The sequence below is a fragment of the Candoia aspera genome, chromosome 11, assembly GCF_035149785.1.
Source record: "Candoia aspera isolate rCanAsp1 chromosome 11, rCanAsp1.hap2, whole genome shotgun sequence".
Classification (NCBI taxonomy): Eukaryota; Metazoa; Chordata; class Lepidosauria; order Squamata; family Boidae; genus Candoia; species Candoia aspera.
Genome location: NC_086163.1, coordinates 9272557 through 9290417, shown reverse-complemented (window position 1 = coordinate 9290417; position 17861 = coordinate 9272557). Strand labels below are relative to the sequence as shown.

At 40.8% G+C, this 17861-nt stretch overlaps 1 protein-coding gene across 1 annotated transcript; it reads left to right on the top strand.

Moving 5' to 3' along the window:
* The first annotated feature begins 10323 nt into the window (after positions 1-10323).
* CLEC3A (C-type lectin domain family 3 member A) lies at positions 10324-17652 on the top strand. The gene is made up of 3 exons (XM_063312917.1): positions 10324-10483; positions 11666-11749; positions 16726-17652. Exons 1-3 carry the CDS (start codon positions 10369-10371, stop codon positions 17115-17117), a joined length of 591 nt encoding a protein of 196 aa, XP_063168987.1. The 5' UTR covers positions 10324-10368; the 3' UTR covers positions 17118-17652.
* The last annotated feature ends 209 nt before the right edge of the window (positions 17653-17861 follow it).

The window sequence follows — 17861 nt, the reverse complement described above, 5'->3', positions numbered from 1 at the left end:
GTTTATTAAGAAACCACAACTGGCTGGATTTGTACAAAATGCTAAGCATCAACTAGGGTTTTTGTGCCATAGTGGTTTGGCTTTGCACATGGTCAGCCATCGGCCATAGTTTCTAAACCATTGTAGTTGTATTCACACAACATGCTAAGCCAAATCTAAATAAGCCGCATTCTGGCTTACCCATTGGATAGACCATGCCAAATGGAATAAATGGTATTGGGTTATATATGCCAAATCCAACTAATTATGCAGTTAAAGGAGTTATAGCCCAGTAGTATAATGTAATACCTGAAGCAGATTCTTGTTGAGTCATTCAGTTGACTGAGTTGTATCTACTTTATGAAGCAAGTTCAAGGCTTCAAATATCTCTGTTGAGACTATTGAGGTTGCCAGCTTGATAAAGCTAAGCAGCTTCCTGTGATTTAATAAACCACAGTGGCTGGAGTGACACATTGCATAAGTCAAAATTCAACACACTGCATTTATTAACTCAGTGGATGCAGCCCTAGACTTAGGCCACTGGTTGAACCCACCTAACATTGTCAATCTTTGGCTACCAGATCTGGGCTACAAAAATCATGTCAGCCAATAGGAGAGATGCAGAAGTCTTGACCATTAGGAGGTCAATGGGATTTTTGCAGCCCAGATCTGGAAGTCCAACAATGACTAGCAGTATCTCTTCAAGGCTTTAGGCAGGAAAAGTTTCTGCCCCTCCCGGAGATGCTGAAAACTGGAGTTAGTATGCTGAAGACTGGATTTAGCATTTAGCATTTCTCCTTCACAGAAGCCTTCTTTCAGGAAGTTTTTTTTTCCAACTTCCCAGTCTGCCCTGCAGCATTCTGATTTCCAGTTGACCTCCCATCCAAGCAGAATGAGCAAGTCTAGCTCCGCTAGCTTTTGAAATCAGTTAAAATTGGCTACGTGCTACTACCTAGCTAGGCCATCTTACTGAAGGAGCAGTGGCTGCTCTTGTTTATTGCTGCCACAGAGACGTTCAGGTTGCTCACGGTGAGATTGCCTTGGAGGACTCATTCAACAGTCTAGTGTCAGTTCTGGAGTGGAACAGAAAACTAATCAAGCCATTTGCCAGGAAACAAAGACACTGATCAATGGAAGAAAGCAGACACTTCTTCTGCCCTCCCTTCAAAGAAGATGCTAATCAATTCCGAAAGGGCTTTAGGATAACAAAGGTCCTTTCATCTTTTCCCCATGTAAAGCACATCTTGATGCAGGGCTTTTCTTAGGATCCCAGAAAGATCTTCTCTGCATTCAGAAGCAGAACAACAGAGCTTCTTGCATCTCTCATCATCTGTTTTGTATGAGAGCATATACCTTTTGTTTCTGCCTGTGATATGCTGGCCTAATTTACAAAAGTGACAAAAGAATTTGTCTCCAAATTGTTTATAGAAGGGTAACAGTCATAGATCTTGGTAGCAAAAATAACAGTTTTAAGGAACCCTAATTAGTTGAAGTCCCTAAACCCAAGGTTTCTCAACCAGGGCTCCATGGCACCCTAGGGTTCCGCAAGAGGTCACTAGGAGTTCCCTGGGAGAACACGATTTATTTATTTAAAAAATTATTTCAAATTTGGGCAACCTTACATTAAAGAGGTAAGTTTCATTCTTTATTTTTAATTTAAGAACATTGTTGACACATATATACAGGCCTACGCATGAAACAAATATAATGATTTTGTAACTTCTGGCCTACATTTGAGCCAGAATGTGCAGGGGTTCCCCCAGGCCTGAAAAATATTTCAAGGGTTCCTCCAGGGTCAAAAGGCTGAGAAAGGCTGCCCTAGTGGCTGCATTTGTACACCACAGTAAGCTTGGTTAGTTTTAACCTTGCTTAGTTTCTTTTTTTTTTCTGGTGCAGACTAAAGTCTCTTGTGTCGATGCAGCCTGTTTTGTGAGTTTATGGTTCAGTGTACTGGATGAACCCAGAAAATGGATCAGTTCAAGTTAAGCATTGTAGCAATACAATCACAGATAATGAATCTGTTACAAAAGAAATGTTCATGAACTACAAACTACATTGACAGAGTAGTACAGTGTTATTCTGATAGGTGGCTGGCTGAGTGAGTGACAGGAGATGGAACTGCAAAGCAGATAAAAGGAAATTAAATGCTAACAGATCTGAGCTGCAGAACATGCAACATGCAACTTTGTTGATGGCAACAAAGACACAGAAATACTTTGTTGGCCAAAAAGGCCTGTGACTCAGTGCAGGGTGTCACCCAATAAAGCACACCAAGGTGGGAAGGTCCTTTGTTCTCTTTTATTTCTGTGCACAGCAGCAAGAGAGGTCTCCTGCTCAAGTGCAAGAGCCTGGAACAACACACCTGACTTTTCTTTTATACATTTTCTAGCAAGGAAATAAAGGCAACAAAATCTCTTTATTGGCTGATTCTTTTAGCACTTGCACAGTAACCTTACATTCTATATACTATCCCATAGTATTCCTTACCATTTTCTATGTTTTCTAAAAGCCCCACCTTAGAGGTGTGTGTTCTACTATGCTAATTAGCCTTTAGATTACAGCTAGGTCAGCAGTGGTCCCATAACAAGGTCACTCTGTGGGTTTTGAATACCTTGAAACCAGTCTTCTTCCCCTTTCTCCCAAGTGCAGCAGACTTTCCTCCTACAGATACCTGCTGTTCAACCGACATTCTCTTGAAACTTAACCCCAAGCATTTAATATTATCTGCTAGCAGGCAAGCATTAAACAATATTTTTTCTTATGATGGCCTGGGCCCTCAACTTCATTTTTGTCCAACTGGTGGTCATCCAGATTTTTACAGCCCAGATCTGGTAATTCCACAGAAGGTATAGACAGTAGTAATTTCCTTATCACAGTGGCCATTCATCAAAAGTCATAATTCATAGTGATTGCATATGACGTTAACAAATCTGACTAACATTTTGTAGGGCATTACAAAAACTTCCTGTTCAAGCCACAGGACTGAGAATTCCTTAATGAACTGCCGTTTTGCAATGAAATCTGTCTTTGTGATACTCCCTTTATGTTAACCAGACTACAGTACAGTGCAAAAATGGCTGCATCATAACTAAGTGCATATTTTTCAGTAACTGGGTTTGGCCATTAAAGCATTACAGCTTAACATTTTGTGTGAATCAGACTACCATAAGTACATTAAGAATGAGAAAGCTTGTCTCTGTAATTCTCTGCCTTGCTTTCTCTCTGTTCCTTTTTCAGTGATCCAAACAGGACAGTTATCCAATGAAAATAGATAGTTTACATCTCCATTCATCAAATCAGCCTCATTGTTCTGTGATCATTTTTAAATACTCATCAAAGCATCCTTGAGCAAATATCTTCTGACAAGAGAACTGCTAGTGCAGAATTTGGGAGTGACATTCTCACCCTGACCTGGTATTTTCCAGGCTGGAGATCAACAATGCCTCTTTTTTCACCAGAGATATGATTGTGAAATAATGCACATACTCAATTCTTTTGCCCAATGTCCCTCAGGCTGGGTCAGCTTGCTTTTCCACACATTGGCAGTGCTACAGAACTTGAAAAATCTGTTTATTAACCTTGGCAGTTTCTATGTGTACAGTGTAGGACTGACTGTCCCCCCACCCCAGTATTTCTCAAATGAAATCAGAAACAGACTTGTGAAATCCAAAACTAATGCTCTTTACTTTTTATTCTGGTGCAAGCCAACCCCCCCCCCCCCCCGTTTGTTTTTCTGGAGGTATTAGAAAGAAAAGACTATCCTGCTTGGCCAGATTCATACAGTGTTAAACCATATTTTTGTATATGACAGCCTGCAGACCCCAGTTTTAGTGAAAATGAAAGATAATTGATATTATATTATACTTAGCCAGCCCTGGCTGATCATGAAAAGGGTTGGAGTGATGAATGCTGGAATGGTGACCAACAGAGAATCCCAGGTCTGTAAGATAGGGGAAAAGAAGAAACATTCAGAAAAAAACAATTGCAAACCGCTTCCATACTACTGCCAAGAAAACTACATGGACTTGAAGTCTCTAGTATTCAAGCCTGACTCAAGAAACTTTTTATTTTAAGAAGGAAAATATGCAAGGTGTGTGGGTGTGTATGTGTGTGATGTCAGTTTATGGACTAAAATGGGTAGAGTTTCAAATTTGAAGATGTACCTATTTTCTGCCTTTTTTTTAATTCATTCAATAGTGTCTGATTCTTGGAGACTGTTTGGACAAACCCCTGCAGTTTTCTTGACAAGATTTCAGAACTGGTTTGCCATTTCCTCCTTCCTTGGGCTAAGAGAGCTTGACTGGCCCAAGGAAGGTCACCCAGCTGGCTTCATGCCTAAGGCAGGACCAGAATTCATGGTTTCTAACCTGATGCCTTAACCACTACTGGCTCTCTATTTTCTGCTTTGATTACACCCAAATGCAACACTCAAGATTCCCATAGAGTACCTCACACAAAATATTGTGGGCACCTTTACTATTCTGGGCAGGAACCTGATGGATCTGCCCTTTGGTCTCCCAGATGGGCATCCTCTGAACTGCTAGCAGCAGTATCTCAGCGAAGTTCCTAAGCTCAGATCTTCACCTGTCTCCACTCACCCAAGCTTTGTCCTTGGAGTCTCCTGGATGAGGAGAAGCATAAGAAGACCTTTGAATGCAAGGCATTTTGCCTGAGCAATGATTTCTTTCTGGACTGGACGGTCCATATGGGATGGTTGCACAAGCTCAAATAGGCTTCTGATAAACTAGGATAGCAAGGCCTTATCATGAAAAGGGCTAAAAGCAAGCTCATTTGCTTGGGCTTTGAAACCCTTAAAAGTTGGGTAGGTTTGAAATCATGTATATATCCTATTTTAATTACATTTTTATCATTGATGGTTATTATTATAATTTTGTAGGCCACCCACAGCTGTTAAAAAAGAGTGGGTGGTATATGCATTTTGCAGACATATTAAAGAGAAAGAAAGAAATAAATCTTTTCCAAAAGACAGTAAGGAAGATTGCTTCTACTGAGTTTTGCAGAGGCACATTCATTCATGCATAGATGTAGGTTTAAAAAGAATCCCTGTGCCATGGCCTGAGGAAACTGCAACCAGGTAGCCTATGAACCTGCTTGTTCTGCTATGCAAGCAGGAACTCTTGATGGGTCACATGACACCCCCCCTCTTTCTTAGGGAAGATTACCTTAATAGCTTTGGCCAAGCATAATAGCCAGCAATACATTACCATGGAAACTAAATAGATGGCTGCTTGTTTAAACTGGTCAGGAAATATCTGAAAGGGCAAAGTTTCTTCATCCTCTCAGAGCCACAAAATGTGGTAATCCAATTGCTTACCATGGGTACTGAATTAGCCCATTATCAGGTTCACAGAATATATTCAGCTGTAAATGAACCAACTGGCCAAGGTTAACTGTGTACACACCTGCCAAGGGGAAAGCTAATCAAGCTTAGCTCTGGTCTATGAATGCAGCTGCTAGATCTTTATCTGACCTGGTTAAGAGTGTTGTGTGGATGCAGTCATGGTCTATTACTGGGCTTACCCACTGCACCAAGCCATGGGTGGACACATTAAGCTGATGGTTGCACTTTGCATGACATCGGAGAGGCTGCAGTCCAGAAAGTAGTCAGCTAAGCCAAGAAAAAAAAGAATTTGATTTGCATTTTGTTAAAAATAAACATGGTTAATGTCATTACTGTCAGTCATCGTTTCATTATTTTCCCCTTCTGCAGGTTTATCACTTATAATTTGGTAACTTTTGCAGGATTTCAAGGGTCATTCCCTTGATCAACCAGAGAGGCTGAATATTCTGATACATCCATAGAGATCCAGGAAGAAGCAAACAAATATGTGGATTCAGTTCATATCTTATTTTGATCTAAGGCTCAAGTCTGAGAATTAGATCATCGACCATGCTCCTCTGTTGCCGTGCTCAGAGTTGCTTTTGTGACTGCTTCCTCATTCAGAAAAGTCGCTCTTTTTTTGTTTTCAAGAATAATTCTCAGATGGGCTTAATCAATCTTCATTTTCTTACAGCTGCTTCACAAACAGTTGTGCCCCAGATAGAAAATGCATTATTGTTTGCACCAAACTCAGTATCAGGTCTTAGCCAAATGACAAAGGCATCCTGGATTCTTGTGCTCCATGTTTCTTCCTAGGGTGAGTAATCAATCAGTGGGTTAATCTTTATCTCTGATTCCACTTTTCATTTACTTTATTTGCACAACACACTGGATATCCAGGTCTATATTTGCCTCACAGCTCATGCGAACCACTCCATCCCAATTGCTACACATTGGCATTGGCCAAGGGCTTAGTCCTGTCTCGCTTGCAAATGTTGCCAAAGCTGGAGGAGCATCAGGAAATATTTCCTACATTTAAATGCAAAGCTCAGCAAAATGATCTAATTCTAAAGCTACAGTATTAAAAATAAAAAAAAGATTTGTTCTCATTCTTTGGTTTGTATCCTGTGTTTTTGCTCATAGTGTAACAACACTGTAGCAACTGGAAACAAATAGCAAAGGAAACAACCCTCTCCAAGCTCAGATTATTTAGGCTTGGATGGATTTCCTGGTAGACTCCTATCTAAGTACTGACCAGCCAAAGTAGGTAGACTTATCCATAGATTTTTTTTAAAAATCTGTTCAATCGTGTCCGATTCTTGGAGACTGCCTGGACAAGTCCCTGCAGTTTTCTTGGCAAGGTTTTTCAGAAGTGGTTTGCCATTGCCTCCTTCCTAGGGTTGGGAGAGAGGGACTGGCCCAAGGTCACCCAGCTGGCTTTGTGCCTAAGGCTGGACTAGAAATCAGTCTCCTGGTTTCTAGCCTGATGCCTTAACCACCACATCAAATTGGCTTTTATCCATAGATAATCTTTTGCTTTTTACAGATGCTTTGTTATTACCCTTTGATAACAGGACTGTAAAGTAAACTTTTACTGCCAAGTAAACTTTGGCTGGAACTTGTCCAGATGTTTTAAAGCATTTGATATGACCCACATGAAATTGCAACACTGACACCTAATGCAAACACATTGTTTTCCATTTTTGTTTAAGCTGTAAAGGCCACCCCACCCCTGATTTCTATGGAGTAATTAAAGCAGCTTGCAAAAGCAAGTGTGGTAGGAAATGAAATGTTCCTATCTTGAAAACTGTACAGCTGTTGTCTTACCTTCCACCTGGTTGGACTGCTTTCTCCTTTACATTCACCTAAGGAGCAGTGGGCAAATGTCATGGTTATCTACTCAAAAGCAAGTTGTGCAACAGCAATTTAAAACATTGCTGTATTTATAAATCAAGGCAGTCTCTTGCACTGACAGTGCCTATCAGTCAGAACTGGAAAAAGAAGAAAAGTTTGGGCTTCACATTTGAAACCTGTACCTAAATCGTTAACAGACCTTGACTAAAAACACAACCTGTTTGTCTTTTTTTCAATGCTGCCATCTTGAGGATGAACTGGGCAACTACTGTTGAATGAGGACTTGTTTATTCGTTTAGTCGCTTCTGACTCTTCGTGACTTCATGGACCAGCCCACGCCAGAGCTTCCTGTCGGTCGTCAACACCCCCAGCTCCCCCAGGGACGAGTCCGTCACCTCTAGAATATTATCTATCCATCTTGCCCTTGGTCGGCCCCTCTTCCTTTTGCCTTCCACTCTCCCTAGCATCAGCATCTTCTCCAGGGTGTCCTGTTTTCTCATTATGTGGCCAAAGTATTTCAGGACTAGCACAATGCAAATAGAATAGTTGTGGGGAGCATACAGTGCCAATTATCTTCCTATCTCATTATGCAATGCCTCTAAGGCAGTGTTTCTCAATCTTGGCAACTTTAAGATGTGTGGACTTCAACTCCCAGAATTTCCCACCCCTGGCTGGGGAATTCCAGGAGCTGAAGTCCACACATCTTAAAGTAGCCAAGGTTGAGAAACACTGCTCTAAGGAGCTGTAGGTACCATATATGCGCAAAAGAGATGGATCTGGCTAATATGGGAAGAGAGCTGTGCTAAACTACAATTGCCAAACATGGAAAGGAATTTGGTAGCATCTTTTCAGACTAACGTTCATGAAAGTTTATGCTGTTTAGTAAAATTTGTTAATATGAAAAGGTGCTACCAAGCTTCTTATGATCCTTGGGATTTGGGTAAGTAAATGCAAGGAGCTTTGGGCCTGAAGAGGGATGTAAAAATGGGCTTCTTGTATCCAAACAACTCATTCCAACCTCAGTATCGTTTGAGAAGGCGATTTAATCATACAAGCAAAAAGTGGTACAGTCAGTCCTTCATGTGGGGGACGTCCTGTTCAAAGCTCATAGAGGCTGCTTGGCATAGAGAAAGCTTCCTGGCTTTTAAGGGGACCAGAATGCTTACAAATATCACAAATTAGCAAATGTACAAAAAGGGGAGTACATTATTATTATTATTATTATTATTATTATTATTATTAATATTCTACCTTTTACTTATTTTTTGTTAAATTTGCCTTGTATGTCTTATTTCCTTATATCAATATATCTATCTATACACACACACACACACACATATACACAGTTCAGAGGAGATCTTAATATTAAGCAATTAGTTCAAGACCAAAACTGTTATTATATTATTATTACTATTTTGTGAGATGGATGGCCATATAAATATGAAGAATAAATAAATATAACTACAGTGTAATACTTTGATGTGAATTGCAGTGGATCTATCACAACAATAAAAGTGGGGTGGGGTAGGGGGAGAAAGTTCTTTTTTTCTTTTTTAAAGCATGCTTTTCAGCCAGAGCTGCAGCCTTTTATATCTTGAGTGGGTCAATACTTCATAAGTATTTTTTGTCCCTGTTGATTTATATGTTATAATAGATGACTTTTGTTAGCAACATGTGTTCGTTCTTGTTCAGGAGTCTGCAGCTGGTTTTTCATGCTCAGAAGTAATACCTTCTGAGCATGGTGTAAATGCGGTGTTGGTGATTTCTTACCACCACCAAGGGAACACTTTGCACCTGAACCTAGAGGAATCAGACTTGTTTACTCACTAGTCATAACAGAGATTTATTTTTGCACTGAAGACTTGGCCAAGCTGTTCATCCCATTTCTGTTTGTACTGTCACTTTGGCGGTCATCCTGATCATACCCTGGCCCCAAGGAGTATTTTCAAACCTATTTTTTCTAACCTTTCTAACTTTTTTCAGTCTAAGGCTGTGATTGGACTTTAAACGGCATTCTGAAGTTTATACTCCATAATAAATAAATAAGTGGGACTGGGGGAGGGTACAGGAAGCTTAATATTAATTAAAATTAAACTAAATTATTAAATACAGTAAATATGGTTTCACAAGACTCTCTCTCTCTCTCTCTCTCTCTCTCTCTCTTTGCTGAGCATTTTAACAGCAACTTCTGGAAGGAACTTCGGCAGCTTCAGACAGCCCCAGGGTTTCAAACTGGACATCCCTATTTTAAGCAAGATTTAACTTGGTTAATTGCTGGATAGGAGACCACCAGGAAATTCCAGGGCTTCAACTCCCAGAAAACAGAGTTTTCTCATTAAAAAGAGAAAGAGATCTTTAAAAAGAGGGAGATCTCAAAGTATTATTACAAAATAAATGTAAAATGTAAAGAAAAAACGAATATATTTGTATAAAGTTTGAAGTAAGAGTAAAGGCCAAAGCTGAATATCCAATGTGTAAATTGTACAGGGAAATAAAAGAGAGGAGAATTTCTGTTTTCCTTACCTGGATGTTCCCCAGCTATTCTGTAGATATCTGTGTGTGTGTCTGTGTGTGTGTGTGTTTACGTACGTATACTGCGCTGTAGGGTAGAAAAGAATCTTGGAAGGTTTTGCTGAACCCCTTCCATATTGTTGCCCAGAAATGACATGAATGAAGTTGCTAGGAGTCATTAGACAATTTGGATGCAACAACAGCATCTTCAGTTCTGAGCCAATATAATACTGGGATTTGCAGGGATAAATTTCTCTAGGTGGATGCATGTTTCTATATACTGTATGTATATACTGCATGTCCGTGTGTAAAACCTAAGTACATATGTGTAATACCTACCACCAGCCTCCTGTTATAAAGGCGGCTATCCCAAGGACATATTTACCAGTGGGGATTTCTTCCAAAATTGCAAGTTAGTCTTGGGTTAACAGCCTTGATACCCCGCATTGGCCAGACTGGACAGGAAATGCAAGTCAGAAAGGAGGCGTTAGGTATCCTGAGAACAAGAGGGCACTTTATGATGAAGCCTGCTGAGACATTTCGCTCATGTCATAAACAAGAAGCCCAGCCAATTTCTCACTGCACTTTTATAAAGGTGACCACAAGCAGTTCTACTGGGATGTGAACTCTGAATTGCTAACGCTCTGTTCTTGGAGGTACTTGCTCACTGTCTGAAAAGAGACATGAAACCAGGAGGATGTCTGATTTTCCTTTTCATAACCATAGTTTTGCTGGATCAGGTGACTGGCCAAGCTTCCCCCTTTAAGGCAAAGAAACACACCAAGCGGAGAGTAAAAGGTAAGTAATGGGGCCATCAAGAATGAAGGTAGTATACTATTCTACTGCTTCCATGGCAACATGTTTACTGCAGATCTTTATTTTGGAGTTGATTAGTGAATTTGATTTGAATAACTCTACTTAACATTATCTGTATATGAATGTTTATAGTACCACTTTCCTTTTCATTTTGGTAAACAAATTGACATGTGTAAGCCATCTAAGGCCAGATTCAGTCTCACTTGGCTTGGTTCCTGTGACATTTGATTGGTTTAAATCGTCTTCTTGCAAGCTGGTGCCTTACCTCCTAGAAAAAAATAATCCTAGGAATAAAAATCTAAGAGTGCTGATTAATTATTTTTATAAGGACAGTGAAAATTACAGTGGAAGAATTCCAGCAAGTCTTTCATTTTCAAATGAGACACTGATATGTAGGCAACCTTTGGTACCAAAACTCTTGTCTGGTCCCTTGTGCTTTTTCAGCATAGAAGGAAGAAGTTGTGCCTGTTTGGTGAAGGTGGGGCAGTCTGCATCTATTCATTGTTTTGGTTACTACTATTTCCTTTATTGAGAGCCAGTTTGGTGTAGTGGTTAAGGCATTAGGCTAGAAACTGGGAGACTGTGAGTTCTAGTTCCGCCTTAGACATGAAGCCAACTGGGTGACCTTGGCCCAGTCACCCTCCCTCAGCCCTAAGAAGGAGGCAATGGCAAACCATTTCTGAAAAACCTTGCCAGAAAAACTGCAGGGACTTGTCCAGGCAGTCTCCGAGAATCTGGCAGGATTGAACAGATTAAAAAAAAATCCTTTATTAGTGTAAGAAAGAACTCTCACACCTATTCAGGTGTAACCATTATTCCTTATACTGATTAAAGGGAATAGACAGCTCCCAGCCCTGCAATGAAAAATTAACAAACCTTCTCAATCATCATTGCAAAATGAGGAAATAGCCTGGTTTCTATTGGACTCCACATCAGGTTTTCCAACTGTTGTGGAACTTTGGGAAGGAATATGATGCAGATTTACTCAAGTAACCCAATATGGTTGAGCTCACTATGCAATCCTATGCATTTCTTTTTAGAAGTTAAGTTCAATTGAGTTGATTGAAGCTTATTCCTAGGTAAACACGTATCAGTTGATCACTTCAAGTATGTATAGGACTGAAATGGGACTTTTACTAATCCATAAATTTCTACCTATTTAAGAGAAAAATGGTGACCTTAAGAGTCAAATTAACAAGCTTTGGAGAGAGGTAAATTCCTTGAAAGAAATGCAAGCCTTACAAACAGGTAAGTTTTGATGCTGTTTTATTTTTCTTTCAGAAAAGGCTGCTAGAAATGTCTGTGAAACAAAACCATGCCTCTTCCTTTATTCAGTTCAAAGGATTTATTTCCGAAAGCTTTAGTTCCACCCTGCTACCTGTCTAAAGTTTCAGGGACGCTAATAGGTCTGGATTAACGGCTGAAGGACTGGGTCCTCTCAGACCCTCTAAGAGCAGATGCTGTGAACACATGCCTCTTCTCCCACCCATCATTTGCTAATTTCCTGTTCACTGTCCTGCCTTGCCAGGTAGTAGCAGAAATAATGAGCTGAGGCATTTTGTTCAAGTTCGTCTCAACTCTGGCTGTACTCTTCTGTGTTGTGGTAGATAGTTAAAGATAAATTGAAGATAGGACCAACTTCATTGGACAAAGAGAGATAAAACTGATTTCTGGCAATATAGGTAGTCCTCGCTTAACAACCACAACTGGGACTGGCAACTCCATCACTAAGCGACACAGTCATTAAGCAAGACATCACATGACCATGACAAGCATACAACCTCACTTCCCATTCAGTCATTAAGCAAGTCCCCTGCAGTTGTTAAGCAAGACATCACCTGACCTCGACATGAGATTTTACTGCTGGCTTCTCCATTGACTCTGCTTGTAGGAAGCATGCAAAAGGCAATCATGTGACTCAGGGATGCTGTGACAGTCATAAGTGTGAGGACCAGCCATTAAGTTACTTTTTCAGCACTGTTGTAACTTTGGATGGTTGCTAAACCGGGCAGTCATTAAGTGAGGACTACCTGCAGCTACTTAGGGAAGCAGAGTAAATGCAGCTCTCTGGGTCTCATGTACTTCTAATCTGGCCTGGTGGCTTCAGATGCAATCAAGTAAGGATGGAGAAACTTGGCTCTTTGGGAGGCTGCTGGACTTCAGCTCCTGGTATCCTTAGAGGTGAGGCATGTATGATGCCGCAGTTCATTAACAACTGGAAAGCCATTAGTTCTGCACTTCTGTGTTAAAGCATGCTATTCCACCACCAGTGTTGATGTATGGTGAAGGTGGGCCAATTAGAAGTTGCATAATATGAAAGAAATGTCCATTAGATACTGTCATGTGGAATGGCAGTGCTTGTTCAAAGCAAGTATGCAGCAGAGGTCACCCAGTAATTCAACCAACAAATCAGTGTCACTTTTCCAAAGTAAAAAGGGATGTGGTGGCGCTGCAGGTTAAATCGCTGAGCTACTGAGCTTGCCGATTGGAAGGTCGGCGGTTCGAATCCGTGTGACGGGGTGAGCTCCCGTTGCTAGTCCCAGCTCCTGCCAACCTAGCAGTTCGAAAACATGCAAATGTGAGTAGATTAATAGGTACCACTTCAGCGGGCAGGTGACGGCATTCTGTGTAGTCATGCTGGCCACATGACCACAGAAGTGTCTACAGACAAACACCGGCTCTTCAGCTTTGAAACAGAGATGAGCACCACCCCCTAGAGTCAGACACGACTGGACTTAATGTCAAGGGAAACCTTTACCTTTCCAAAGTACTTGTACCTTTTGGAGACTGCTTCATCTGTTTGCCCGTATGAGCTTGTCTGACCACTAGGCCAGCTTCTCTCTGTTCCAGATGAGGCTTAGGAGGAAGTGATGTTTTCCTATCATATGTATTCCTTACTGACTCTATTTCAAATGCCACAAATATTTTCTAGCATTCATTGATACATCTTCTGCATCCTACCTGCTATTCCTTCATTATTCATTATTCTTTTTGAACTCTGCATATGGTCAGGAGTGCATGTTCTAATAACGGCTTCTGCTGAATCCAAATCCCCAATAGTGCTATTGACAGGAGAGATAAAGCGAAGAGCATAAGCAACCCCTTCCTCCAACTTTGGTGGTTGCAATGTAATGATGAATTCTGCTTGTCCCCAACTGCAAGCTTAGGAAGATCTGTGTGAGGTCAAAGTAGCAAGTCTTATTCTTCTGCTCTCTTCTGGGCCAAAAAAGACAGCTCAAGGGGAGAGACAAGAATTGCTGGTTACTGTGGTGGAAGCCAGAACCCCGCCCCCCTAATGCATTTGCAAACCTTTCAAATCCATAGCTTTCAATAGGAGAGTTTAAAATGTTTTTAGTCTGCTTGCTTCATGTCATCATTTTTAGCCTCCCTCTCTTCTTTGTCTATTTTTCAGTTGTTAAATGACCTTAATTAGAGTTTTAATATGGGGAAGAGGAGGAGAATATGGCAAATATGATTTCATTTCCTGTTGCACTAAAAGTTATTCATACTGCTGGGTGCTCAAAGGTGATTTAAAATACCCCTTAAGAATCCCTGGTCTGGGACTTATTTGCTAAGCACTGAGTTGACCTCATGCATGGATAGCTTTACTTTGGCAGTTTGCAAAACTACATCATAAAGGCGGCTACAGATCCCTGCCTTCCATGCAAAGCCAAGGAGGCTCCTATTTCCTGCTAATTCTGCCTGCTCTGATGTCAATATAGATGCCTCTTTTCTTTTGCGGTCTTCTGTGAAGCCAGTGAGGTGTACCAGGAGGGACCGTTTTTTTTTTTCCCTTCAAACAGAAATACAGTAGTACAAATAACAGTCCCAAGTTGCTTTAACCTTCCAACTCCTCCACCCCGTCCCCACCACATTCAAAACCAAATCTTCTAACAAAAGAATAACACAGATCTGTAGAATAAGAAACAAGATTTACAGAAGTTGGAAGGACTGGGGCTCAGGAGGTAGAATAGATGTTTTGCAGGCAGAGCGGGCTTAGGCAAGATGGTGCCAATGGGCACCAGATCTGCCCCAGAATGCCAATTTGGTGCTCAACAGGACCTCTGATCCCTCCAGCATCGTACTTATGTCTAAGAATATCTCTGGGTCCATAATGTCTATCCACACTCTTTTTTAAAAAAGCAAACAAAGCCAGGGCTTTCTTTGGAAACGTGCTTGCCTGCTTGGAAAAAGAAAAGAAAAGAAAAGAAAAGAAGAGAAAGATAAACTGGGGAAATACATAGCATCCTACTGCAGTCATTACTGCCTTCATGAAGAAGGTCTAGCCATGCATCCTCCTTCCTTCCTTCCTTCCTTCCTTCCTCATGAGCTCGCCCATCCTCAATCTTGCCAAGGGCAAATAGCACACGGGATAATAGTGAATCTGTGTAAGCACTGGCACACTCAAGCATTCATTCAACAACACTCAGGAGACCAGGCTCTTTCTACTGTTTTAATGAAGCAAAATGACCAGCACAAGGAAAAAGCTGCGAATGCCCAATTCCTGCTCAAACTAACATTTAAAACTGCATTCTCTAAATTGCCCTCTACCCCTCTTCTCCCTAAAGCATGCCACCCCCCTTCCCATGCCAGATGGTTCCTCTGATGTTCCCTCTTTGCATGGCCTTGGGGTGGCTGAGGAACTAAGCTGCTAGCCATAACAATTCTGTTCACACTCCGATCTGGCACCCCCTCCCATCTGGTGACACAAAGTCTGCTCACACCGGGGAGAGAAAGATGGAAGGTGCTCCAATAAGAGGGTTCTGTGAACCTTTGATTGGAGAGTCTGACACTCTGTTCACATAATATGCTTAACTTGGATATTGAACTAAATTATTTTCTGTGTTCATGCTGTCCATTGAACCATAAAGTAACCCAACAGTTTGGGTTTACCTAGCACCCCAAGCCACAAAAATCCTAACTGAGGTTGACACTCCCAAAGTTCGTGTGTCTTGAATGAAGCTACTTTTAACTAACCTGCTTACATTCCTTTTATGAATGGAGCCAGTAACTGGTGAAAGAACCGGGAAAACTTCCTGATGGTAAGTTTTGTCCAACCATGGAACAGTCTACCTATGGAGTTATGGATTCTCCATCTCTGGAGGTTTTTAAGAAGAGAGTAGATAGCCACTTCTCACGAATGGTTTAACTGGTTTTCCTGAAGTTTGCAAAGAGTTGGACTAGGTTATCTTTCTGGTCCCTTCCAACTTTAAATTCTATGATTCTATGATTGATTGATTGATTAAATGCCATCAAATTGGTGCCAGTTCTTAACAAATATATAAATGGACTTTCCCCAGAATGATCTGTCCCCAGCTTGGCCCTTCAGGTCTTCCAACAGCATACCTACCACTGCTGTAATCATGTGCCTTCACCTTGATGCTGGTCGTCCTCTTCTTCTCTTTCCTTCCACCTTTCCCAGCATTATAGACTTCTCAAGAGAGCTAGTCTTCGCATAATGTGTCCAAATTACGATAATCTGGTCATTTGGGCCTTGAGTGGGAACTCTGAGTTGATTTGTTCTATGATGATGCTATGATAACCACCTTTTATCATGGTGATGGAAAAGTAGCTAAAATGTTCAAGGGACTAGAAGTCAGATTGCAACTAGTGAGTCTTTTTAACTTTGGGGAGGGAAATAATTACAATAAAACTTGTATAAAAAGTATGATTAGGAGGGTGGAGATATTTTTTTATCCTACCATTTTAACCCAGGATGTCTGATGAAGCAAAAATGAAAGAGATGTAGAAGGGCTAAAAGGAAGCACTTTACTTACAGTGGGTTAAGAAGAAAAAAGCAGTGATGTTACTACCCTGGACAGCTTTAAAAGGGAAGTGGGCAAAAAATCATGCCTTCTATCCAGAAAGGCTACACATTTTGCCAGTATCAGAGTTACAGTTTAGGGGAAAATAAGATGGAGGTTGTTGTTGTACCGATCCTGCTGTTCAGCTTCCTACAAGGCATTTGGGGAGGGGCACTATTTCAAAAGCATGCTTGACTTAAATGGACTTTTGGTCTGATTCAGCTGTTAATTATCATCTTAACATGTAGTTATTCTTTAACTTGGTTCAAAAATTACATCAAGTTATGGTTTGTGGACTAAGCCACAGCTGGCTGGGTTCACAGTATACTAAACTGGAACAAAATGAACCAGATGATAATAAAGCTACAGTAGTGAATTTAAATAATTTACTTCCTGTGTAATTTTTTATTCCATTCACAGTCTGCCTTCGTGGAACAAAGATCCATAAGAAATGCTTCCTGGCATCGGAAGGTGCAAAACACTTCCACGAAGCAAATGAAGATTGCATAGCCAAAGGTGGGACACTCGCTATTCCCAGAGATGGAGATGAAACAACAGCCCTAAGAGAGTACAGCAAGAAGAGCTTGCCAGGTGTAGCAAATTTTTGGCTTGGGGTCACTGACATGGTCAACGAGGGGAAATTTGTTGATGTCAATGGAATGGTCCTGAACTACTTCAACTGGGACCGCTCACAGCCCAATGGAGGGAAGCGTGAGAACTGTGTCTTGTTTTCTCAGTCAGGTCAAGGGAAATGGGTGGATGAGGTCTGTCGTACTGTTAAACAATACGTTTGTGAATTCCTAATCCCTTAGTCTCTTTCCAATAATGGCTATTTGAAGAGAAACATATGTTGAAATGACAGTTTGCAAGACTTGCCAACTTTCAGGAAAACATCTGTTAAAATTCTGGGAGTGGAGTTCTTAGCTGCTCAGAAAGCCACTCAGCTACTAGCTGGGGAAACTAGAATAATCAGACATAGGTAGTTTTGCTGCAGTTCCTGGAGTCATACTGACATTAACATGTTGTTTGACCATGGATTTGATGGGCCATGAGTTGTAGCAGACTTGCTCCTAAAATTCCTTATCTAGTTAGATGAGACACATTCAGCTTTGTCTCCTTAAACCAATGATACACATTCTGCTTCCAGATAGTGGTCTTCTCATTACACTGTTTTGCTCCTGTTTCACTTTCTAACTTTCCCTGGTTACTTGATCTCTCTTCCCCACCCCAGCCCAAATTTTACAACCTGGTTCTTTGTCTGAATCTTGCTTGATCACACAATCTCTTGGAAAATGAATTCATATCTTGGTTTAAACAAATTGGTTAGATCCACTCACCATCCAGTGACCTAACTGAGATTCAGAAAGGTTCATTGTCCTTTAAAGTATAGTATAAAGTATATTTGTAAACAGTATAACCTTTGAAATGTATCTTACTTTTAAAGCCGAAGTTAGGGTCTTTATCTTCTTGTTATATTTGAACTAGGAAAAGATTTTTAATGGTTGAAATATACCTTCATCTATGGAAATAAATGTTTAAAATTAATCTAGGACAAG